At 40.5% G+C, this 26,881-nt stretch overlaps 1 protein-coding gene across 1 annotated transcript in view; it reads right to left on the bottom strand.

Annotated features, from left to right (window-relative positions):
• Csmd1 (CUB and Sushi multiple domains 1) overlaps window positions 1-26,881 on the bottom strand; it is a 1,489,308-nt gene that overhangs the window by 715,168 nt on the left and 747,259 nt on the right. Inside the window, exon 4 of the mRNA XM_005082604.4 lies at window positions 5,798-5,992. Coding sequence (XP_005082661.1) covers window positions 5,798-5,992 — 195 coding nt within the window. The remainder of the gene's footprint in view (window positions 1-5,797; window positions 5,993-26,881) is intronic.

Below are 26,881 nucleotides of genomic sequence, written 5' to 3'. Positions count from 1 at the left end.
TGGGGTAGAACAAATATTTTAAAGTTAACCTATTATTGAAAGTGTTTTACATATTAAATGGGATCACAAACAAAACTGCAATTACTTTCCTTACAGGAATATTTGAAGGCATCTTAGTATCCATATGCAAATACAAACATGGCCCAATAGTCAGGATAACCCTGAATAAAAGAGTAATCCTGGAGGTACGTACGGTAAGGTCTGATTTAAGTTATTCTTCAGGGTGATAGTGAGCAAAATGGCTCACAGACAATGTAATGGAACAGAGGACTCAGAAGTGAGCCCACAGAAACATAGTCATAATTTTCTACCAAGTCATCAAATTTCTTGGGAAGGTTGGATAGACTCTTTAAAAAGTGGCTTTTGGACATGGGGGAACAGTAAGGTTGAGTCAGGGGAAGAATAAAGGAGAGCAGAATGAGAGATACCATAATAGAGGGAGTCATTATAGGTTTTAAGAGAGATCTGTACTAATGAGATTTCTAGAAATCTACAAGGATGATACCAACTGGCAATTTAATCAATAGTGTAGAGGCTACCTTAAATGCCCTTCCCTGATAATGAGACTGACGTCTACCTTGTATGCTATCCTAGAGCCTTCATTCAGTGGCTAATGGAAGCAGAGACAGACACCCACAGCTAAACACTGAACTGAACTGAACTCACTCCTGGAACCCAGTTGCAGACAGGGAGGACTGATGAGCAAAGGGGTTATGACTGGGTGGGTGAAACCACAGAAATAGCTGACCTGAACAAGGGGGAGCTCCTGGACTCCAGACTGATGGCTGAGAGGCCAGCATGGGGCTGACCCAGACCCCCTGAATGTGGGTGTCAGTAAGGAGGCCTTGGCAATCTTTGGGGCCTTGGGTACTAAATCAGTATTTCTCCCTGGCATCTTAATGGACTTTAGGAGACAAATCCACATGGAGGGATGCTCTCTCATCCTGAATGCATGGGGGAGGGCCTTGGATATGACTTTGGAGATCATCCATGAAGGGCCTCACCTCCCTGGAGAGTCAAGTGAGGATTTGGTGGGTGATTAGTGAGGTTGGTGGGGGATGGGGAAGGAGGGGAGAGAGAGGGAGCTGTGATTGACATGTGAAGCAAGTTTGTTTCTAATTTAAATAAAAAAATAATAAAGTGGCATTTGGAAAACTAAACACACACAAATAGAAAACAGATACTAAGTTAAGTTTTTTGTCTTAAAAAATAAAGTCACAGTAGCTCAAATATCTCAATTTAATTTTGATATTACTAGAGGAAATCATAGGGTTAACATGGTAAGGTTTATGGATAAACAGTGGCTTTCTTCTGGATAGGACTGTAATGGCTTAGAAAATACTGGTAAGAATCACATTTTGGATTGTGTAAAATTAAAAAGCTCCTGAAACAAACAAACAAACAAAGCAAATACACAACAACAATTCACAGTGAAGAGAAAATCTACAGAATCAGAGATGTTTATATGTGTATTTCCAATAGCATCTTAAACGATGTATTAATTTTTATTTATGTGTATGTGTTTGAGCCTGCACAAGTATGTGTATACTATCCAGAAGAGCCATACTCCTGGAAGTGGAGTTATAAACAGTTGGAGCTACCCTGTGGATACTGGGAAAGGAAGCCAGGTCTTCTATAAGAGTGCCCCTTGCTCTTCACCATAAGGTAGCTCTTAGTCATACCCTTCAATGGCATTTTTGTGGATGACAAAGCTCATTTTGTTCTGTCATCTCATGTGCTTTGGCCTTCCCATGAAGAACTTGGGTGGCACAGCCCACTTCTGAGCTGAGCAGAGAATACACTTGAGAAAATGAAAAACTGCTTTAAAATTCAGGAAGAATGATAACAAAACCTAGAGGTAAATATGAAATGATGAAACTTCTGGAAGGAAACAGATATACTTGTGATAAGGTTCCAAAGTCACAGGGAAGAGCAACAGAAATTGACAGGTGGGCTATCACACTGTGAGACTTCTGCACAGTAAAGGGAACAACAAAGTGATATGCTCCGAAGAATGAGGGATGTTTTTATGATAGCATTCATGTGAGAGGGAAAAACAATCAGAACCCATACATCACTCAAATCACAGAAAATAGTCACAAAAATAATACAAAAATTATGAAGTTGAAGCTGAACTGGTGATTTTAATGGACATTTCCCATAACAGATTATACCACCAACCACCAATTCAAGAAATACAAATATTAACTACAAGGGGATGTAATTTCACCTCACTTAGAATGACTTATATAAAGACCATGTAAATAGATAAATACAAATAAACTTGTAAGTAAATAGTGGTTAGAATGGAGAGAAGGGAATTCTTATAAATGATGGATGATCATCCAGGAAGTAAATGAACAAATTTACTATAGAAAGGATTAAGTCACTTCATAAAAGCAACACTGTCACTCAGCAATCTCACCTCACTGCAACATGACTAAGGGAAATTTAACAATTTCATGAGAGACAATTGGGTGTCCAGTTTTTCCACAGTGCAATTCATAACAGCTAAAATGTAGAATCATACATGGTGGCTATCAGACAGTTCTTACAAACATGGAATCCACCTGATTCATTTTCTATGAAGGATTTTATGAGTAATGCCTTTACCTACTTCCCTGTTGTTTGTAATCCTGGACCCATCTGGACAGCCAGGATTGTCTTTGCTGCTTTGTACATCACAATAAATTTTGCTTTGGAATTATAGCTCTTTTTAGCTTTCATGGTCCTTGGGCTAGAAGAATGCTGGATACAGTGACATTATGATCTAATAATTTGTGAAGTAGAGAAATCAAGGCAAGTTCAGAAAGTATTTGATTCACAGGCTACTCTGTCCCTCATGGACTGCCTCTGGAGCCTCATGTCCACTTTAATTCTCACCTCTAAAGACATACCATTTTGTGCAGAGTTAAGTGGTCAACCTGTCAGGGGGGATAAAAGATGATCGTGATGATGGACAGTCATCCAAGTTGAACTATGGAAGAGAGGAGATGGGTTAAAACAAGGAAGGAGAGCTTGGAAGATGACTCCTAAGGGAGGACCCTGAGCTCATGTATGAAGAGCTACTCCTTCCAAGCTGCTGTGAACCCTACTTTATTATGTGTTGACCCCACTAAAGTATGACTACAGATGTTACTGTGAAAAGCATCCTATAACTGTATATGGTCCATACACTTAGGTGTTACTGTGTCAGTTTGACACTCATGGTGGAAAGGGAAAGTTCATTTTAGAATGCTGGCCAGAAATCATTGTGAACCAATACCATGGTGTTACTGCTGGGAAACAACCTCCAACAATTTCTGGAATTAAACAATCAGAACTTTTGGGAATCCGAAGAAACACTCATTTCATTTTTAAAACTCAGCTAACCCACACTGTAGAGATTTATTTTTGCTGTGGTTCCTGGAGAAGCCACCTCCACACTTCATTAGCATTAGACCATTGTCTTTTTCTTTATTATTGAGTTATCTCAGTCAACAAGCAGTGACACATCACTCAAATTGTTTTATTTTTATGAACTTTGAATTCTTTCCAGGCCATGATTAGAAAAGGAAAAGTATGGATTTAAATGCATTTTCCTCAAATGTAGAAGAACCTGTTTCCTTTGACATAGTTAGGACTTAATAAAACTTTATTAAAGAACAAGAAAGATCATTGGAAGGATGCTACACCAACCTTGACATTATATAATATATAGCTGAAGATTTTGTAAAGACCTTTAGCTTACGAAAAGGTCCAGCTGAGGATAATATGATAAAAAGAAAATGTATAAAGAGAAGAATTCCAATGGGTTAGATTAAGTTTTCATGCAGAAAGAAAACAAAGATGTTGCAACTCCTGGTTCTCAAGGCTGAGATTATGTCCTGGAGGTTACAGGCTAGCGTAGGACATTAGACATTAACTGACGATACAAAATAAACAAAACAGGCATTTCTACTTTGTCTTTTTTATTAATTGAAATAAGATGATACTCTGGGGGTGAAAAGGTGGGCAAAAGAAGCAGTTTTCAAGAAATGAAAATCTTGAGGACTGCAGGATGCAGGGAATGGCTGAATGAGATTTTTAGTAACTTCCAGGTCACCCAAATGAGCAGCTGATGACAAGCAATCACAGATGGAAGGAGGGAGAAGAAAGAAGGGGACTCTGGGACATCCCAATGGCACTGTCTCTCAAATGAGTTGATCACTGCCCTTCAAATGGGTCAATTATTCAAAAGAACTGTGGAGAAGTAGGGAAGAAGGAATCCAGGCTCTGGATGATGAGGGCACTTCCATTGTGACAACAGAAAGACAGAGATAATGACTGGCAGAAAGAACACAAAGCAGGATATGATTATCTCTAGGAACACTCAGAGAAAATGAGCAATTTGGGAAGATTGATAGATATGTGGGAGAGAAAACAGCCACAGCAGAATTTGTCCAGGAATAAGAAAAAAACATTAAATGTGCTGAACCCCAGCTCCGGCCTCTGAATTTATACCTGGGCCTGGATTGTTTCCCCTCAGATTCCACACCTGTATTATGGATCTTATACCACCCCTACTGTTGGAGATTCAGTGAGAAAGCAGTCCCGTACCATAATATCTCATCATTCCAAACTAGCTAGGGATCTGTCATCACAAAATCATTAGCATCACAGAGAGCTCATGAAACAGCAGCATGTGACAACAGAGGGTCCAGGCAGTAAGATGCATTACAATTTATTAATACAGTGATTGGAAGACCAGCATGGATGAAAAGGTAGACTGGGTAGATAAACCTTTGTTTTGTTATTTACTTGTTTATTGTTGAGGCAGTAGTGTCCTATAGCCAAAGCCGATGTCAAACACACTACATAGCAGATGTTGACTTTGAAGCCCTGGTACTCCTGTCTCTATCTTACAAGTGTTGGGATCACTGGAGTGAGCAACCACATCCAACAAACTTCTCTTTTACTATCTGATAAATATATCACCAGATACACCGATGGATGGGAATGAAATTTAAATCATAGGGGCTGCTTAGCTGCTGTTCAGACATCTCATTAAAAATGCAGTATTTGCCTATTCTTTTGTTTCTAAACCAGTAAGGTGAAATTTTTTTAAGAACTTAGATCCCAAGATTTGATACAAGCCTCTTCAATGACTATAGTAGTAAAATAATAGCACCACAGAAGCTGAACGTTCCAGGGACTGTTAAGGGCATCAACCTTGAATGGACTCCCAGGGACATGACTCATTTCACTGTGGTTACCTCATTCCAAATGCTACAGTGTTGGACATGTCTTTTGGAGATGGGATTGAATTGTCTAATTATCTTTAAATTTTTATCATGGAAGGGACCATGGGACCATGAGATTTTGATTTTTAAAAAACCTAGATATAGTGACTCACACCTGAAATCACAGCTACCAGGAAGCTGAGGGAGAGGGAGCACTATGAGTGTGAGACTACAGAGGGAAAAACTGATGAAGAGAAAGATAAAAGAGTAAGGAAAATATAAATTGATCAACTATTAGGACACTGTGACAAAGGTGACTCAGTGACTAGAAATGTGTAAAGCCCGTGCGGGGGGGGGGGGAGAGGAAACCTAATGGGTATTTGAGGACTAACACCAGGTCTAACTTGTTGGTATAGTGAGGGTCCTAACATGGTTTCATTCATTCTGTGTATTCCTTTAAAAGCACAGTTGCAGAAGGGACACTTAGCGCGATGCTGCCCTCTTTAAGTAGATGTAAATTTACCAATGTGAGCCAAAAAGTCATTCACTAAGCTTGGGCTTCCCTTCACTGACAGGTACACAGACGGACAACCTACCTCTGCAGAAAGGAGCTGGGAAGTCCCAGGAAGCACCATTCCCAGGGCTGACAATGCAAGTCAGAATGGCGTGACCTTCCAAGATGTAGCCAGCCAGACAGCTGTATCTGATCTTGTCGCCTATGTTGAACCTCGTTCCATGAAGAACTCCCTTCAGTATTTCCCCAGGATTTCCACATGTGTGACTAGGTAAAACTGTTGGAAGGAGAAAAAGAAATTAAAGAAAATGTACTATGAAGATGTTTATATCATAAACTAAGAACTACATTTGAACTACTAAAATCAGCAAATCTCTGCAATAGAAAAATAATTCATCATGCTTATGAGCTAAACAGACAATGTGTTTGGGGTTTAGAGAATCTGCCTTGGCACATATTTACAATGACTTTTGAAAAGTGTAAATAAATGCATTTAGTTGAAGGACAAAACTATACTTCTATTCACATACTGTCTTACAGAAAAGATCTAGATTATTTTGATAAAAATAAGATTTTACATAATACAGGAAGAGCCAACAAGCTAAGGAAATAGTGTCAGAGCACGGGCAGGGATGCATGCCTTTGTGAACTTTACCTCAGATCTCATTATTACTAACATGCCTTATGCAAAACATTAACTGATATCCAGTCTATGTTTACCTTTAGACCTTAGCAGCAATACCATGTCCAACACACATCACCAGTATCTAAACCATGTGCACTCCCAGACATCAGCTCAGCACCATAACATACACACCACTTTAACAGTATTGAATGCATGTTTGTGCTCAGACCTCAGCATCAGCACCACGCCTGATACACACCACTAAACAGTATCTAATACATGATTATCTTTAGACCTCAGCATCAGTACCACACCTGACACACACCACTAAACAATATCCAATACATGTTTATCCTTAGACCCCAGCATCAACACCACTCCCGACACAAATCATTAACCAGTATCTGTTGCATGTTTATCCTTAGACCTCAGCATCAGCACTGCCCCGACGCACATCATTAACCAGTATCCAATGCATGCTTATCTTGAGAATCAGTACCACATCCGAGGCCAGTATTGAATGCACATTTATTCCCAGACCTTATAGCTTCAGTGCCATATCTGTTACATCCCATTAAACAGTATCCAAAGCATATTTGTTTTCAGAGCTCAGCAATAGTACCATTCCTGATGTACATCACTAACTGGTAAACAATCCATGCTTCATAGCTAAGATTTGTATTACAGAATAAGTAGAAGAATTCCACTTGAGCCATCATCTTGGGAAATGGTACCGCTCAAACCTAGGACCTGTGTTGCTAAGTCAAGTACTATAATGATTTGCAGTTCAAAGTTGGGTTCTTGATTCTGTTTGTTCTGGAGCTTTCTTTTCACCTTTAAAGATTCTCACCTAACCATTTTGCGTGGGGAATCTCAGTGTCATGAGATCCCTGGTCAAGGAACACTTTTTTTTTTGGATGGAACTGATTCGTCACTCAGTTGAAGGATGCAAGATGAACATTTCCATATTTCTGCTCTACACTTAATATCCTATCAGGAATTCAGTGGTTTCTACCAAATCATCAAATTCTAAGAAACTTAGTATTTTAGAAAATATTTTCAGATAAAAACTAATTTCCAAAGTAATACATTACATGATGTCTGTTTATTTCATGCCTGTGCATGCGTGTATGCATGTGTGTGTGTGTGTGTGTGTGTGTGTGTGTGTGTGTGTGTGTAGGAAGAGAAGTTCTTAGAGATTTTATCGGTATATCTATCCATTATTACATGATTTAAATAATATAATCATCAGGCCATCCAGAAATATTTAGAGAACAAATGGTAATGATCACACAATATTGGAGCATACTTTAATTAAACAATTTCTTAAAAAGTCTGTAAAATGTTTAGAAGCTTCTATAAAAATAGTTCAGTAAGTCAGTTATCCATTTTGCTGTTCTTCACAGAAAGAATGTTCTGAATTGACTCCCCTTTACATTTTTAGGGCCAAGAAGTATAAGAAGAAAATGTACAGCCTCAGCCATTACAGAAATATATGTCAAAATCATATTGTTATGTCACCTTATTGAAGCTAAGGAGATTCTATGAGGAGACAAAAATAACCACTATTGGGAAGAGGCACAGGAATGAACATTCTTTTTTTGTTGTTGTTGTGTTTGTCTGTTAATTGAGACAGGGTTCTTTGTGCAGCTCCGGCTGTCCTGAAACTCACTCTGTAGATCATGTTGGCCTGGAACTTACAAAGATCTGCCTGTCTCTGCCTCCTGAGTGCTGGGATTAAAGTTGTGTGTCACCACTGTAGGGAAAAGGGACCAGTCAAAGAAACACACCCTGAGCAGAGCCAAAGAAACACACTTTGGCCCTGCAACCAGAACCAAAGAAATGTACCCTGGCCCTAAAACCAGTGCCAAAGGAACACACTTTGTCCCTGAAATCCGAGTCAGTGAAAGAAATGAACCCCGGCCCTAAAATTGGAGCCAAAAGGCTAAAAAGGACCAGAGAAGAAAACACACTTTGGCCCTGAAACCAGAGCCAAATCTCACCTTAATCCTGTGCAGAAAAGAAACCAATCCTCCAGCAGAGCTCTAGCCAATCTGAGATCACCACTGAAATTGGACCAATACCTACCCTGGAAAAACGTCCCTGCCCCCAAGAATCCCTATATAAACCCTGTGTATGTTCAGCTTGGCTGATCCAGCTGCCTTCCAATAAACTGCTTTGGATGAGCTTTGGGTGAAGATCTTTTGCGGCAGCGGTGGTGGAGCAGAGGCGACCCTGGGCAGAGCCGAGCAGAGGGAGCAGGGCTGTAACACTTGCCCTGGAAACCTTCCCTTGCCAGAGCAGAGTTGTTACACTCTGCTCCCTGCTCTCGACTCTCTGCTCTCCAGGAGCAGAACTGAACTGTAGCAACTTCACCTGAGAAACCTCCTGCCCAGCAAAACTGCTATGCTAGGCGAACATCCCCAGCTGGAAGACCCTGTCCTGCCAGAGCATAGCTGATACACACAAGACGCCTTTCTCTGAGGCAAGGCTGTAAGCTGCCAAGCTTACTGCAACCTGTGGTGGTCCTTGGCTCCCGAGCTCCAGGATACCTTTCCACCTGAGCCGTGTAACACTCAGTATTCTGTGGCTCCCGAGCTCCAGGATACCTTTCCACCTGAGCCGTGTAACACTCAGTATTCTGTGGCTCCCGAGCTCCAGGTTACCTTTCCACCTGAGCTGTGTAACACTCAGTATTCTGTGACTCCCGAGTGCCAGAATACCTGACCCACTCCTGTTCCATCCTGTCCCGACTCATCCCAAAATGCTTACAACCACTTCCTGGCAAAATGAACAAATGCGGATGGGGTTGAGGGGTGGGGCCAGGGATACAAGGGTGTGTGTGTGTGTAACCATTACTGTCTATGGAGCCAGGCAGTTATGAATGCGAGTGGACACCATTGGTGCAGGTGGAGTTTCATTGTAACACAGGAAGTTGGGCGAGGACTACTTCTCCCACTCTGGAGATACTTTAATACCATCCTCTTTGCTCCTGTCAATGAGGACCACCTCTACCTTAACACCTTGAGATTTGGTTATAGCAGAATTTTAAAAAAATACATATCAAGTGCCATATTAGTGAGGCAAGACACCGTTTCAAAGGACAGGGAGTGTGGGAGATGGGAGTGGCCTCAAGTCTCATCTGTAATTCTTAGCAGCTGTTTATTCAGTGAGAATGACTCATCAGTGTTTGTTTCACAGAACAGGTGTGAAGACTGGAACAAATATTTCAGACTCCAAATATCTGTTCCTTCTGGCCCTATTATGAGAGTGGTTCTGCTAGGTGTGAATTGATTGACATGGGGGGAAGCACTTTTGGTTTCTATGTGTGAAGTGTCTGGAATAAAGGCGGGCCCTCAGCAGGCTCTTGCTTAGCATTCAGTAGCTCAGATAAAATGACAAATCCAACAACTGACTTAACACAGAGTACATGTTCTCACTCTGTATAAATAAGGACTGCATACATCACTGGTTTTGTGAAAACACACACAAACATTTTAAAAACAAATTGGGGAGCTAGAAAGATGGCTCACCAGTTAAGAGCACTTACTCCTCTTGCAGAGGATCTGAGTTGGATTTCAGAAATCACATTGTGGCTCACAAGCATCGATAACTATAGTTTCTGGGAATTTGACACATTGTTTTAGGGTCCTTGAGCACCTGATATACATGTTGTACACTCATACAATCAGACAAATAACTTAAATACATAAAATAAAAATAAAAATTAGCTCTCTTGTATCCCCTGACCTAGGGAGTGCAGCCAGGTAAACTCGGCCCCTGACAGATGACCAATAGACCAGAAGCCTGCAGAGAAAGCTGGTCCACTTCTGTACACAATCAGGGCAGAGGGCAGAGGTGAGCTCTGGGTCCCCATCCTAGACCCAAATTCCTCCCACTTGCCCTCTCTCGGATACCCTGGCCTGGGGACCACAGCCAGGTAGGCGCACCCCTGAAGGACAGCAAAACAACCAGGAGCCTGCAGAGAGAGCTGGTCCACTCCTGTGCATACTCAGGACAGAGGACAGAGGACAGACGGCAGAGAGCAGAGGCCAGAGAGTATTGGGTTTGCTTGCACCCATCGAAAAGGAACCCTGGTTGCCTACCCACCAGGAGAGGAAGAGGATCTTTCTATACCCACTGGAAGAAGAGATGGGAAGGAGGCAATATAAGAACACACTCAGCCACTGAAAAACAAACATGACACAACCAGAGTCTAGAGATTCTACACCAGTAAGACCTAAACACTCCAGTGCAGATGAAGCAGAAGGGAATGACCTAAAAAAACACTTAATAAAAATGATAGAGGTCCTAAAAGAAGATATGAGAAAATCCCTTAAAGAAATGGAAGATAAAACAAACCAAAAAAATCCAACAAATTTAAGAAAGGGAGGAAAACACAAAGCAAAAATTATACGAAACAATCCAAACAGTACAAGGGTTGAGAGCTGACATGGAGACAATAAAAAAAAACCACACACACAGTCCGAAAGAATGCTGGAAATAGAAAAACTGGGGAAACAGTCAGGTACTGCAGATGCAAGCATAACCAACAGAATACAAGAGGTGGAAGAGGAAATCTCAGGTGTTGAAGTCACACTAGTAAAAATAGATTCATCAACCAAAGAAAATCTTTTTTATTTTTATTTTTTTATTTTATTTTCCAGTTTAAATTTAGATAAGAAACAAGGTTGCTTCACAAGTCAGTTCCAGGTCCCTCTCCCTTTCCCTCCCCTCCTCCCGTGCCCTCCCCCCAAACCCCCCCTCCGTTATCCCCTCATTCCCCCAGGGAGGGTGAGGCCCTCCATGGGGGTGTCCATAGTCTGCCATTTCATATAGGGCAGGGCCTAGACACTTCCCCAAGAGTTCAGGGTGAGAGTGCATCTCACATTGTTCTATGGGAGTCCAAAGTCCGTGTGTAAAATCTTAAGTCCAACAAATCCCTAACACAAAACATCCAAGAAATATGGGACACCCTGAAAAGACCAAACCTAAGAATAATAGGTATAGAAGAAGGTGAAGAAACCCAACTCGAAGGGTCAGAAAACATATTCTACAAAAATCATAGAACAAAACTTTCCCAACCTAAATAAAAACATGCCAATGAAGGTACAAGAAGCTTACAGAACACCAAATAGAGTTGACCACAACTAAAAGCTCTAGAACAAAAAGAAGCAGACTCACCCAGGAGGAGTAGATGCTAGGAAATAATCAAATTGAGGGCTGAACTGAATAAAGTAGAAACTCCGAAAATGATACAAAGAATCAATGTAATTAAGAGTTGGTTCTTTGAGAAAATCAACAAGATAGACAAACTTTATCCAAACTCACCAAATGGCAGAATATGAAAATGAAAATTAACAAAAGCAGAAACGAAAAGGGGGACTTAACAACAGACACTGAGGAAATCCAGAGAATCATCAGGTCATACTTTGTAAACCTCTACTCCACAAAACTCGAAAATTTAAAGGAAATGGACAACTTTCTGGATAGATATCACCTGCCAAAATTAAATTAAGAACAGTTAAGCAATTTAAATAGACTTATAACCCATATGGAAATAGAAACGGTCATCAAAAGTCTCCCAACCAAAAAAAAAAAAAAAAAAAAAAGCTCAGGGCCAGATGACCTCAGTGCAGAATTCTACTAGAAAATCAAAAATCAGCTTAAACCAATTCTTCTCAAAGTATTCTATGCAATAGAAGCAGAAGGGTCTTTGCCAAACTCTTTTTTCGAGGCTTCAATAACCTTGATACCTAAGGTACACAAAGACACAACTAAGAAAGAGAAATTGAGACCAATATCCCTTATAAACATTGATGCAAAAATACTCAATAAAGTACTGGCAAATTGGATCCTAGAACACATCAGAAAACTCATCCACCATGATCAAGTAGGTTTCATCCTAGGGTAGCAGGGATGGTTCAACACAGGAAAATCCGTCAATGTAATCCACCATATAAACAAGTTGAGAAACAAAAATCTCATGATCATCTCACTAGATGCTGTAAAAGCCTTTGACAAAATCCAACACCCTTTCATGATAAAGGTCTTGGAGAGATCAGGAACATGTCTAAACATAATAAAAGCTATATACAGCAAACCAACAGCCAACATCAAACTAAATGAAGAGAAACTCAAAGCAGTGTCTCTAAAATCAGGAACAAGACAAGGCTGCCCACACTGTCCATACTTCATCAATATTGTACTTGAAGTTCTAGCCAGAGCAATAAGACAACAAAAGGAGATCAAGGGAATACAAATTGGAAAGGAAGAGGTCAAACTTTCAATATTTGCAGATGATATGATAGTTTACATAAGTGACATTAAAATCTCTACTAGGGTACTCCTACAGCTGATAAATATCTTCAGCAAAGTGGCAGGATACAAGATCAACTCAAGAAAATCAGTAGTCCTACTATATACATATGATAAAAGGGCTGAGCAGGAAATCAGAGAAACATTACCCTTTATTTATTACCACAAACAACATAAAATACCTTGGGTAACCCCAATCAAACAAGTGAAAGACCTGTATCACAAGAACTTTGAGTCTTTAAGGAAAGAATTTAAAGAAGACACCAGAAAATGGAGGGATCTCCTATGCTCTTGGATAGGTAGGATCAACATAGTAAAAATGGCAATCTTGCCAAAAGCAATCTACAGATTCAATATTATCCCTATTGAAATCCCAACACAATTCTTCACAGACCTTGAAAGAACTATTCTCAAGTTTATATGGAAAACAAAAGACCCAGAATAGTCAAAAGCACCCTGTTCAACAAGGCAATGTCCAGAAACATCACCATCCTTGAATTCAAGCTCTACTATAAAGCTATAGTCCTGAAACAGCTTAGTATTGGCACAAAAATAGACTGGTAGACCAATGGAATCTAATAGAAAACCCTGATATGAATACTTGGTCTTTGACAAAGAAACTAAAATTATACCATGGATAAAAGAAGGCATCTTCAAGAAATGGTGATGGCATAACTGGATGCTGGTATGTAGAAGACTGCAGATAGATCCATGTGTATCACCATGCACAAAACTTAAGTCCAAATGGATTAAATACCTCAACATAAATTTGGTCACATTGATCCTGTTAGAAGAGAAATTGGGAGGTGCCATGGAATGAATTGGTACTGGAGACCACTTCCTGAGCATAACACCAATAGCACAGACACTGTGATCGACAATTAATAAATGGGACCTGCTGAAACTGAGAAGCTTCTGCAAAGCAAAGGACACAGTCAACAAGACAAAAAGGCAGCCCACAGAATGGTAAAAGATATTCACTGACCCCACATCTGACAGAGGAATGATCTCCAGAATCTACAAAGAACTCAAGAAGTAAATCTCCAAAGAACCAAAGAATCCAATTTAAAAGTGGGCTGCAGAACTAAATAGAGAATTCTCAATAGAGGAGACTAAAATGGCTGAGAGACACTTAAGAAAGTGCTCAACAATCCTAGGAATCAGGGAAATGCAAAATAAAACAACTCTGATATACCATCTTACTCTTGTCCGAATGGCTAAAATCAAAAACACCAATGACAGTTTATGCTGGAGAGTATGTGGAGAAAGTGGAACACTCCTCCACTGCTGGTGGGAGTGCCAACTTGTACAGCCACTATGGACATCATTATGGAGATTCCTCAGGAAAAACGGAATCAGTCTACTACAAGAGCCAGCAATTCCACTGTTAGGCATATACCCAAAAGATGCACACTCATACAACAAGGACATCTGTTCCACTATGTTTATAGCAGCAGTATTCATAATAGCCAGAACCTGGAAGCAACCTAGATGTCCCTCAACAGAAGAGTAGATAAAGAAAATATGGTATATTTACACAATGGAATACTATTCAGCAGGGAAAAAAACAATGGAATCTTGAAATTTGCAGGCAAATAGATGGCACTAGAAGAAACCATCCTGAGTGAGGTAACCCAGTCACAAAAAGACAAACATGGTGTGTACTCACTCATATATGGATTTTAGACATGAATCAAGGAAGTGCCTATCTACAATCCCACTGCCAGAGAGGCAGGGAAACAGGAAGGACCCTAAGAGAGATATACATGGTACCCCAAAGAAGGTGGAATGAGGCAAGAACTCCTGAGCAGATTGGCAGTACAGGGTGGGGGAGGGGAAATGGAGCCAGGAAAAAGAGAGGGAGAGAAGAGGAAGGGAGATGAAGACATGGGGGAGCAGGAAGGTTGAGTTGGGGGAAGAATAGAGGAGAGCAGGTTGAAAGATACCACAATAGAGGGAGCCATTCTAGGTTTGAGGGGAGATATGGGTCTAGTGAGATCTCCAGAGATCTACAACAATGACACCAACTGGCAAACTAAGCAGTAGTGGAGAGACTACATTAAATGCCCTTCCCTAATAATGATTTTGACCACTGTCTTACACACCATCATAGAACCTCCATCCAGTGACAGAAGAAAACAGAGGCAGACATCCACAGCTAAGCACTGAACCGAACTCCTGGAACACAGTGACAGAGAGGGAGGAGTGATGAGCAAAGGGGTCAAGACTGGGCTGGTGAAACCCAGAGAAACAGCTGACCTGAACAAGGGGGAGATCTTGGACCCCAGACTGATGGCTGAGAAGCCAGCATGGGACTGATCCAGACCCTCTGAATATCGGTGTCAGTGAGGAGACTCAGGCAATCTATGTGGTTTTGGGGTAGTTGATCAGTATTTATCCCTGGCACACAAATGGACTTTGGGGACCCATCCCACATTGAGGGATGCTTTCTCAATCTGGACACTTTGGGGAGGGCCTGGGCCCTCCCTGGAATGAAATGACAGACTCTAGAAATGGAGGGCCTTACCCTACCTCGGAAATGGAGTGGGGATTGGGTGGGGGGCTTGTAGGGGGCTGGTGGGGGAAGAGTGGGCGTGGAGGGGAGGGAGAGGGAGTTGGGACTGACATGGGAAGCAAGCTTGTTCCTAATTTAAATATATAATTAAAAAGTGTAAAAATCTAAATAAAATAAAATAGAAATTAACTGGATAGAATATCATTTCAAATACTGAATCCATTTGCATTAGTGGGTACTAGGAACTGAACCCAGTTCCTCTTAAAGATTAGCCAACACTCTTAACACTGAGCCTTTTCTTCAGCTCCAGGATTCTTTTAATTTTTTCAAATTTTAACAGGGGTAATGTTAACAATTAAAAAGATATATTTCAAAACCTAGTAGAAAATTTATATCCAGTTACAAACATTGAAAATGCAAAACGATTGATATTATTAAGCCATTACCAATCTCATAAAAGTTGTGGAATTGTGAAAAAATGGATTAATGATAACTAGCCTGTGTAAATATCCAAGGCTCAGATGAATAGAAGTTGCCAATACACGGAAATAAAAATCAATTATATTCAACCCAATTCTGCCAGTTTGTTTAAACTTTGGACACTTTCCCTGGTTGGTAAAAGTCTTCTCACATCTCCTGCAGGAACAAGTGCCCAGTAAGCCTTTAGCAAACTCTTACTGAATTGACTTAACTCTCTTCCTTTAGTCCTTTTCAGTCCTTGTTTGAATAAAGTGACCCCTGGCCCATGGGGAGACCAAGAAAAGGGTTTTTCTAGTATGAGAATTTTCCACAGAGAAGGCATTTGGTCATACGGAAGGATTTCTTTAAACGTTAAGGATTAAAGTCACTGTAAAATGTAGGCAAAGTCTTTGCTACCAGGGCAAGGTTCCATCAGACAGCAGGGTAGTTATCACCCAGGGCTGGCAACATGGGCTGTCTTTCTAATTATGCTGCAGAATTTCTTTCAGCAAGGTTTCTGATTTGGCAAGTATATATGGTCACAACTCAGTGATTTAATTGGCTATAACATGAAACCTTTTAAACCAACCATTAAATGGATGTCAGATTAAATCCCTGACCAAAAGAAAAGTGAAAGTATGATAGTATAAAAAAAACCCACCCTTAATATTCATTAATGAAAGGGACACAACACTAACAAGTAGGGTTTGAAATTCTCCAAGGAATGGTGGCTAGCATTTCAATATCATTGCTTATTTATTTCCTTATTTAATAATAACTGAAAATACTTGTAACACACTATGTGCTATATACTGCTTAATGAGATATATCTTCGTGCATATATATGTATGTATATATATATAAACATATTGAGTATTATTATCATGAGCAGTTTGCTGAGAAAATGCTGGCACAGAGTTCTCTGAAGTTCATTGTCACATGGAAGTATGCACTGTGGGTAGATGCAGAGAACGTTTGCAACCACTACCCTGGAATGTCTTTCTTGTGGATGATTACAAGTTATTGGGTTTACAGTGCCCTCCACAGTTTCTTCTGACAAGAAGATTATATAGATTCGGGATAGCTGCCACACTTTCTCATGTAGAAATGAGGTCAAAATTATTGCGTAGCATTTTATAATTTTGCTACCAGTTTTCCTGGTAAATCTGCTTAATGGAGCATAAGGTTGAAACAAAGTGAACACAGCACAGAGACTAAGCAGTGGAGACTCTGAATGCAGCAGATGGACCCGGAAGAGGCTGACCTGAAATCTGCACCTCCATAGTCATCAGCAGTGCTTGGAAACTTTCCTAAGCATCTGAAGATAAAGAACAGACACACAGACACTGACACACACAGACACACAAGACACATACACACACACACACATACAAACACAAACACACACACACACACACACAGCTGTTTTGAATAAGGTATTACTCTAGTTTATACTTGCTCTGTCCCTAAGAGACCATGCATCAAAGCTTGTTCAAACACTGTGGTACTATCTGAGGTGGCAGAACCTTTATGGTAGATTCCAGGGATAGGCAAGTGGGGCACTCATGGTAAGCCTTGACTCAGGAGCTATGGGGCTACAGCTCTCTGCTCTCCCTTGGCTTCTAGGAGATGAACAAATTCCCCACATCAACACGCACACCAGGAAATTCTTCCTCCCTGTTGGGTCAAAGCCATAGGCTCAGGTAACTACAGACAGATACCTCCAAAACCATCAACCAAAACAACCCTTTCCCCTTCGTAAGTTATCTCTGCCACGTGTCACATAACAGTGACACAAAGATCACTAACAGACTGAGAGCATATTTGCTGGTATAAAGATGGGAAAATGTCACCCTGAACTGTATACCAGCCGATTCTCACATTAACTTTCATCTCTTCTGATGGAAGGCGCGGACTGGCTGAGTGTCATGAAACTGTAGCAAGGTGTAGCCTTGCTGTCCTTATCACAAATGCCATAGAAACTAATCTAGACCAAAGTTGTAAAATTCCAATAAAAAGGCATGCAGAATTAAACCCTACAGAACAACCTTATCATTAATACCCTGCCCTCCATCACCTTAGAAACCAGTTTCCGTAAAGTGTTCAGTGTTTACTCTTCCAAATATGCAGTCCATTCAAAAACAGATTAAGGGTATTTAGGGGATACAAAATATCTAGCAGTCATCCAAATAAATTTCCAACAATATAAACTAAAAACTGCAAACATAGAAAGAAGAAAATACATAATGACAAACAAAAAAAGAAGGCAATCAAGGAGAGCGGTGGTGGCACACACCTTTAGTCCCAACACTAGGAGGCAGAGGCAGAGGCAGAGGCAGGCAAATCTCCATGAGTTCCATACCAGCCTGGTCTACAAGAGCTAGTTTCAGGACAGCCTCCAAAGCCACAGAGAAACAGTGTCTTTAAAAACACTCAAAAAAAGCAGATCCCAATTAGGCAAGCTCACACTAGAGTAGAGGATGACAGGGTAAAGGTACAACTGACAGTCTTAAAGTAACAACAAAAACAAAACCACAAGTGACAAAGGAGATACAATACAACCATAAAGCATATATATATATATATATATATATATACACTTGGTGCATATAATGTGTGGAGGCACTATCACTTACACATAAAATAAATATTTAACAAATACAGAGATTTGGATAAGCTTGCAGACCTATGCTGCACTTAACATCTACAGCCTAAATGTCTAGACTTAAGAGGATGACAGAGAAAAAGGAGGAGAGGAAGCATCTTAGTGCATTAACTGAACTAGTGAAGTTGTGTTACCAACACATGCAAAAAGTTTAGTTTAAAGAACATGATCAGGGATACAGAGGGTCACTTACTGAAGATAAAAGTATGAAATTCATCAACAATCTATGGCATTTACATGTCTAACAAAAATCCAGCAGAGCCCCTGTAGGAAACAAGCAGAACCTCAAAGAGAAGAAGTAGAACCAAACTATACTTACAATGTCCCAAATGATCTCTTAGTAATGGAGAAGATAGTGCTGGGATTGTCAGGGTGTGGGGTGTTTGCATGGCTTCACATACCCAATTTAATTTAAATAACACTTAAAATTGAGGCCAAGAGGATGTTAGGATGTAGTTGGGGCAAAGGAAAATGACAGGACCATGTATCAAAGTTGTGAGAAGCATCAAGAAGTTGGGAATTTTGAAAATGTGATGTAAAGATTATAAAAGAGATGTCAATCAACTCATTAGAATTGCATTTCTACAATAAAATAGAAACAGCATATAATGAGAGAGGGAGGGAATGAATGAAAGAGAGAGGAATGAGGAGGAAGAAAATAGAAGGGTATTGAAGATACCCTTCAATAATAAAAGATAAGATATTGAAGACAAGATATTGCTCTCCATTAAACTGTTTTTAAATAGTCAATATTTTTTTCATGTACTTCCTGCCAAGAAGTTCTCTCTACCTTCCAAGTCCTTATTCCTGATCAGTCCAAAGACACTCACTTTGGCATGGTTACTCTCTGGATAGAGAATCACACCAGCTCACAACACTGTGTCCAGAGTCAGCTCGGCCAGCTGTGTCCATATGATCAAGTACATGAAATATTGTGGGAGGTGGGGGGATCTGATGGCCATTGTGGGACGGTGAAACAGAAGTCAACAAGCCCCATCAGGAATCTCAGAAGTCCAAGTAGCCAGAGGCATACAATTTATCTCTTCAAATTACAGAAATGACACAGAAGCAGAACAGAAATTGTCTAGGATTTCCTGAGCCATTAAACACCAAAATGCCACCTATGCCATTTTGGGTAAGCCTCATGCTTCCAGCAAGGCATTGTGGTTCTAATTTCACAATAAAGAAGATAGTTCTGTAGATTGGGAAGTGAAGAGTTCAGAGAGACAAACTTCTGTGCAGAGGCTACATCTCCATCATACATTACAGTCAAGTTGTGCTCTGCTGTAACTGCAATGTAAATTATTTTCAGTGAAATGTTACATATTTAGGAGCGTACTGGACAGTAAATGGACAAAACGATAAGCGGATACAATTGTGGCATTTCCTAGCTGGCTATTGGCTGTTTCCTAACCTCTACAGTAAGGAAGTGATGAGAAGGTGTGGATGAAGGCAACTTCTGGCCTCTTTCTCAAAGTTGAAAAGTATAACTAGTAAAGAGAAATTGGAGAAATACCTTGAGTTCAAGACCATTTGCTTTTCCAAGTTGTTTCTCCATGCTTTGTACCTGAAGGGCCAGTCTGCCTACCTGTCTTACTGTGTTTTCTATAGCCTACTCACACTCTTCTTGCTGTGATATTTTCTCAGATACCCATGTCTTACAAGCCACAAGGGTGCGGGGGATACCAGTCACATGTTTATAAGAGTGCCTGATAAGAAGAAATTGCCTTAATCAATCTTATGGTGGCCTGCGACTTCAGCTGGTGGAAGGATCTGAGAGCTCTGTGCCTGTGCCTGCATGGTACACAGAGGGTACTGGATATCCTGGGAGGTGTCTTTCATGTCAGGGTTGTGGCAGTACTGTTGGTGTGCATCTTGGAGGATGACACTCAGAAACTGCCCTCCACTCTACGTCCCAGAGGGAATATCTGTGAGAAGCATTTTCATCTGAAGTATCTCAAGATCCTCCCATTGATGGGGACTCCACATGTATGTATTATGTTGGGATGATCCTGGTTTGCCATGGAGGCACAGTCCTGAATTCATTCCCCAGACACAGAATTTCACTTTCATCAAGGACAGAAATGCCCTGGATCTCAGGGGATACTTCAAACGCTTCAAGATTAACTTTAAACCCATGCTCATATCAATGTTAAGTTGATCCACAGTGGGACTGACAGGGTCTCCTCACCTGGTGAAGCATAACGAGCCACAGATGGAGTAGGACTCATACACTCCAAACCTGCCCTCTGGGTAGCTGAAGTGGACTTCACTTTACCATGAAGCATACTGCCCTGAGTTCAGGAACTTCGATGAAAGGGAAAAATGACAAGGAATGAAAGAAACCAAAAAGAGAGGAATAGGGGGGGGGAGGAGGGAAGGAAGAAGGGAGGAAAAAAGAGGGAAGGAAGGAAGGAGGAAGGGGAAGGAGGGTGGGAGAAAGGAAAAGAAAGAAAGAATTAAAGAGAAAAAGGTAAAGGGAAGGAAGGAGGAAGGGAAGAAAGAAATGGAGGAAAAGGGAGATAAAATCTAGCTATTACCTAGGCTAGGCATTTTTCCCTGTGTTTCAAATTGGGTATGACCCTGAAGGACAGATGCAGTCCTATAGCATACTTTAGTTAAGTGAGACTACAAGATTGAAGTCACTTTCCCAGCAGTCACAACTCTCACAGTTTTGAATTGAATTGGCTGTCACTGACAGTGGAATTAACATTTCTGCAAACCAACACCGAGTGAAGTTTTGAGCGCAGAGAGAAGCATGATCCAAACAACAACTTGCTGTTGTAGCTAATGGCTCTAAGTTTTCTCAAAGATACTCAGCTAGAGTGACTTATAAGCATCAGAGGTGCTAGGGTGGAGTCTAATAACTTGGAGAGCACCATTAAATTTTTGTCTTCTGATGAATGCCAGTGCGTTTTAAAAAGATCAACAAGAAAGGTGGGTACATAGTGATTGATAAAAATAAACAAACCAACCCGCATAGATGGTGACTGTGATGTGTCTTCACAGGTATTAAAGAGAATGTGTGATTGAGAATTCCAGGTAATGTTGGGGCTGTGTGGCACAGACCACAGGATAAAGCAGGCAATGACATCACTGAGCATCTGTGACGTGTACAGAAACAGTTCCAATTATATGGAATTCGTTGGGTTTGTATCTGATCATGTCAAATCTCTGTATAGTCTCAAATTTCACTTACGGTTACCAGCATCTGATGATGGTTATTTTTTGTCACCATAGTTGCCTGATGCCCTTTGCTCCTTGGTCAGGATGCATGGGACAGGAGAATCAAACACTGCTCAGCTAATATCTTCAAAGGTAGTTTTGGAGAATTCTGACACATCAAATTTGGGGACGTTTACCTACAACTCGGCCATATCTGGTATTCATGTTCACATTCAGCATGCATTTCAATCATGAAAAGAAAGTGTCATGGGAATAGTCTCCTGAGATGGTCATAGTTGGCTTCATCTCAGCTCTTGGCCAGACAAACAGTTTGCACAGCACTACATGATGTAAGAGGAATGGTAAATGAAATGGAATCCAAGGTACTGTGGAGTATAGCAGATTCTCAGGTTTAGCAGCTTGGAATAGAGCCATGTACATACACCTACATATATTCACCACCCCTGTGATTTCCATGCAAGTTTCCATAGGCCTCAAGAAGATCCGTGTGCTACGGCGGGTGAGGTGAGAAAAGTGGTCTAACATCTAGAGGGAGACAGGGTGGACTATCCATGGCAGAGAAATGCTTGCACTTTCCAGGATTGAGGAATGGACACAATCAGTACTATTCAGGGAAGCCACATGGATATAGTAACAGGACAAGATAAAGTGGAGACTCTGAGGAGAGATGCAGAACTAGGGTCACAGATTTGGGTAGTATGGTTAGTGAGAACCTGTTCTACAGGGGCCACCATGAAGCCCATATACAGGCCAGATAAAGCCAAATCTGTTCAGCTATTGGTGAGAATTTGGACTGAACAATATCTGTGAGAGAAGTCTTAGCACTGCCGCTGGTCATAACTGCCTCTGCCTGAGTGAAATTTGATTGGTTTCATTGATTTAAATGGTATGATATGTCAATGATCCTGAAACAATCTTATGAACACAAGTGTCAAAGAAAATAATTGAGACTTTAGTCTTTAAATAAAGATATAAACAGACAACTTAAAATGTATACATACGCTTTCTGGATTTCCCCTACTGAAGGTTCTTCCTTTAGCATGCCAGTCTTCATAGATTTCTTTCGACAATTGTTGAGCTTAAACATGGGCCTCTGTGTGATAAGGATGACTGTCCTACCATCTCTGCCATTATTAACTGAAAGGACAGAGCAGAGATTTTTTAGAATAAACCACAAAGAAGGTGTCTAGAAAGAAGCGGTGTTCTAGGGCATAGTTAAGGGATACTAGAAGAGTCTATTATGGCTGTAGTTGTCCCAGATATGTTGGAGTAGATGTTAAGTTGATTGGCTGCAGAAAGCCCAGGCCTTGCCTCACAACTGTAATATTAGTCTGAGGTGCCTACTCCTCCACTAGAGACAACTAAATCTGCCATTTAGTTGGAGGACCAGGAAGAAAAAAAGAAAGGAAACCTCTTAGCATTCTTATCATTAGAAAGAAAACAGAAGTATAATCTTGTTTGTTTAATTTGAAAAAGGATGCTAAACCTGTAAGGAAGAAGGAAAGAAGACATGAAAATTATTTGTGCTATATCCTAATGATTCTTTTATGATATGTAAAATGCCATCGGCATCTGACTTGTTTATTGATGAACAGCATTGCTGTACTGATGTAATAAGAAACACAGGAGCTGGGATTCTGCAGGCTCAATTCTCTACTGTTCCCATAGTTTCCTCAGGAGACAAGACATCCTTAATCACACATCTACTGCAAGTACTTTTAGGAGTTTCCTTCTGATTAGGATAAGTGATTTTAACAAGGCTGCAATGGTTATATCCTGGACAACAGGCCTTTAAAGAGGAAGACTTATTCTGAAGAAGTCCTCTGCACTCAAAAACACACTTTTACACCCCCCATCAAACCCCCATGGGCGCATGTGTGCATGTGTGCTCATGCATGCACATGTGGGCATGTACGTACACACACACACACACACACACACACACACACACACACACACACAATTCCAAAGGAAATCTAAGAAGTACAAAACCTCCATCAAGTCAGGCTTGCTGTACTCTATCAGTCTCTAAGGTTTCTGTAGCACTGTGAAGATGCATGACCTGGGAGAGATTACAAGGGGGTAGAATATAATAAATAATACAAGATATAGAATGAAGGTCAACCTCAGATGCCAAACAGCTAGAGAGATGTCCTGTTGCTCTTGACAGTGGTACGATTCTATTTTTATAGACCAGAACCTGCCTTCCAAATGAATCCCTAGATACTGAATTCCTGTGTGGATAGTCTTCATTCTGACAATATGAAGATATTATCCCTCTAGAACTGAACTTAGTCCATCATTAATTAATTACTCTAATGACCACCTAATCTCACTAGGGTGTTCGATAACTGGAAAGGAGTAATCTGTTGATTAGCTGTTTGTCAATCAATTCCATATTAAATAATTGTTTCCTCTAGAGAAATACACAGTGTATATTAATATGATATTTTCTTGACTTGCCAACACCTGATAATACTGGAAAAATTTACCCAGAAGTAAACTAATAAATATTCCTCAATATTGTTGGTCATTTTCGTTAGGATGAAAAACATCTGCCTGGTGAATGACAGTCCAGGGTGGAAGAGAGAACAGATACAGAGTCTAGAATATCTCTACTATAATAGAGTTGTGTGGGATGATACAGACATGGCGAAAAATCACTTCAGCAATCTAGCACCCCTGAGGCACTGGGCTAGAAAGATGACAGAGGTACCAAATAATGGGCATTTTGGCTTTTAATGAGGTTTGGTGGTCTGATGTCCTGTGGGTAATCATAAGATAGATAGTTCAACAAGTTCACAGTTGCTAAAATGCAAGTGTCCCACTGGGACATCTATGTAAGGTGGCCACAGAGAGGTTGAAGAAAGCCCTTCATTTGACAGTAGTTTCTTTTTGTCAAACAAGAAGGACTAGGAAGGCACATTATAAATAAATACTGAGAAGATTCCTAGATGTCTCCAAGAAAAAACACATGACAAGCAACTGAACAGGAGTGAGCCAGTCCTAACAGAAGAGAGCACTTTGAGTTACATTGGTATAATTAGGCTGTCTTTACCAAGGCACCTCATCTCCTAAAACATTCTCTACAGTATTTGCACTATGGTCTTGAACCCAACCAAATAGTGGCTCATTAGAGTCATGGTCAGTGTTCCTGGCCATGGTCAGAAAATAGTCATTTGTAGGGAAAGATCTTTCTAGGCACATGCAGCGCTGACCATGTCCATGTGGGTGTGGTCACAGGTGATACATGGAGTGTGGGATAAAGACCAGGGGAAAGGCAGCTATCAGTCTCTTGGGGTCCCAGTGAGGTCTGGAGAAAGATGAGATGGTATGCTTGGAGCACTGACCCTGTGATACCAGTTTCTCATGTAAGTTATTTTTCTCTTCAATAAAATAACATACAACATCCCTATTCTGTGTATGGTAATCTTCCTCTTATAGTTATCCATTTACTCCATGTATATGGTACTCACAGGGAAGGTCACAGGCTACAGACCTGAGCTATCATCTTCCAAGGTACATAATAATGGAGATAGGGCCTAAGCTGTTATAAAGTGGTTTTGCAGTGCCCTAACTAGTACCTATGGGCATTATAAGCAAAACACATCAATGACTGGGATTTGGCATATCCAGATTGTTCATTATGAACATATGGCTTCCAGTAATGGCCTTTTCTCATGGGACTGGAATATGTTTGTTTCCATCAGTCTCATGGATAGTTATTAAAAGTTTATAATCCTAAATTTAATAGTGGTATTTTGTGAAATTGATAGAAAAACAAACATTCACTCTTATTTCATTATTCATTTGTCATCTATTATAGAGGCCCTTATGCTGCTTGAAGGGAATTTATCCCTACTCCATGTTTCTTGCTTATGGATATTTCCCCTGTTGTTCAGTGTCCCTCTCCTGCTTAAATGCTAAGAAGGGAGCCTGCCTGGATGAATAAACCTAAAGGAGGAAATTCACACAATTCCTCTTGTCCTGACTCTGAATGTGATGACACTTCTGCCTGCTGAGGGCAGGGTTCCCTGGACAATTGTGATTCCATATATGAGTTAGTAGAACAAGAAAATCAAACAGCTTAATGTCTTTACAAAAGAAAAAACTGATTTCAATGCTTCTCTCATTGAATGTAAGCACTACATTGACTAAGGCATTAAAGAGACTCTCGGGGGAACAAAAATAGGTCATTGTCACAGTAAGGAAGGAAAACATAGACTCTTGGATTAATTTGATCAATAGTGGATCTAAATTTGTTGGCTAGTATTCTATGTGTAGTCTATAGGGTGTGTGTGTGTGTGTGTGTGTGTGTGTGTGTGTTACATGTTTGCTTTCTACCTACTATATTCAACAAATGATTACAATATACACATTCATCATTCTGGTCAGAGGAATGAAAGAGTAAATAATTGAAGATTAAAGCCATGTATTAAACTTTGGTTGGAATAGCTGATTTCATGGTTGATGGGGAAGTCCTGTGCGTATGTCAATAAAGCACTGTTGGCCAATAGGAAAGCAAGATAGGTGGGCCTAGGAGTTGAGGAGGATTCTGGGATAGAGTAACACAGAGTCAGTAACGATGTAGCCTCCAGAGGAGTAAAGGGTCTGGACCCTTTCTCCAGTAAGAGAAATACTTAGATTAACAATTATAGGGTAAATACTTAAGTCAGAGATAGCCAGTAAGAAACAAGCAAATGGCCAACAGCTTCTTAATTATTATAGCATCCTGTGTGTTTACTTGGGACTGATGTGGCTTTGGAACCAGGCTGGTGGGAAGGCTACACTCTACACATGGTAAATCCAAGGCATGGCAAGTTTGGGTATATTGTTTGCTTAAAGGCAGACTAAACTTAAACAGGCTGAGCCCACAGCAGGATAGCCAGTTATGTAGAGTTTCAAATGACCTCAAAGGGTATTAACTGTGCTCTGAGATCTGCCCAAAACTCATTCTTTAGATGGTCAAGAGATGTTTTCATAATACTATATCACTACACAACACTCTAATCACTATTTACTTGGTATAGACACCGCCCAGTAGCCACACTAGATAGTAATACAGTAAAGCGACTGGAAAGACAGCCTAGACAATAGCTCCTGATAATTAACATGTATCTAGTTGAGAAGGGAGAAAATGGTTCTGCCTTCAACCACACACATACACACACACACACACACACACACACACACACACACACACACACACAAGTTTGGGGGCGTGGAGCCAGGTAGAAGTGTAGAACAAACTAAACTGCTTAAGGATTGCTTTCTCTAGAATGGATTTTAAGATGCAGAGAGACCCAGACCTCTTGGCTGATTTTCCAACAATAAAGGTCCCAGTTGAGTAGTGGTGGTGAACACCTTTAATTCCAGCACTGGGGAGATAGATACTGAC

The sequence above is a fragment of the Mesocricetus auratus genome, unplaced genomic scaffold, assembly GCF_017639785.1.
Source record: "Mesocricetus auratus isolate SY011 unplaced genomic scaffold, BCM_Maur_2.0 Super-Scaffold_100031, whole genome shotgun sequence".
Lineage (NCBI taxonomy): Eukaryota > Metazoa > Chordata > Mammalia > Rodentia > Cricetidae > Mesocricetus > Mesocricetus auratus.
This window is presented reverse-complemented; position numbering and strand designations above follow the sequence as displayed.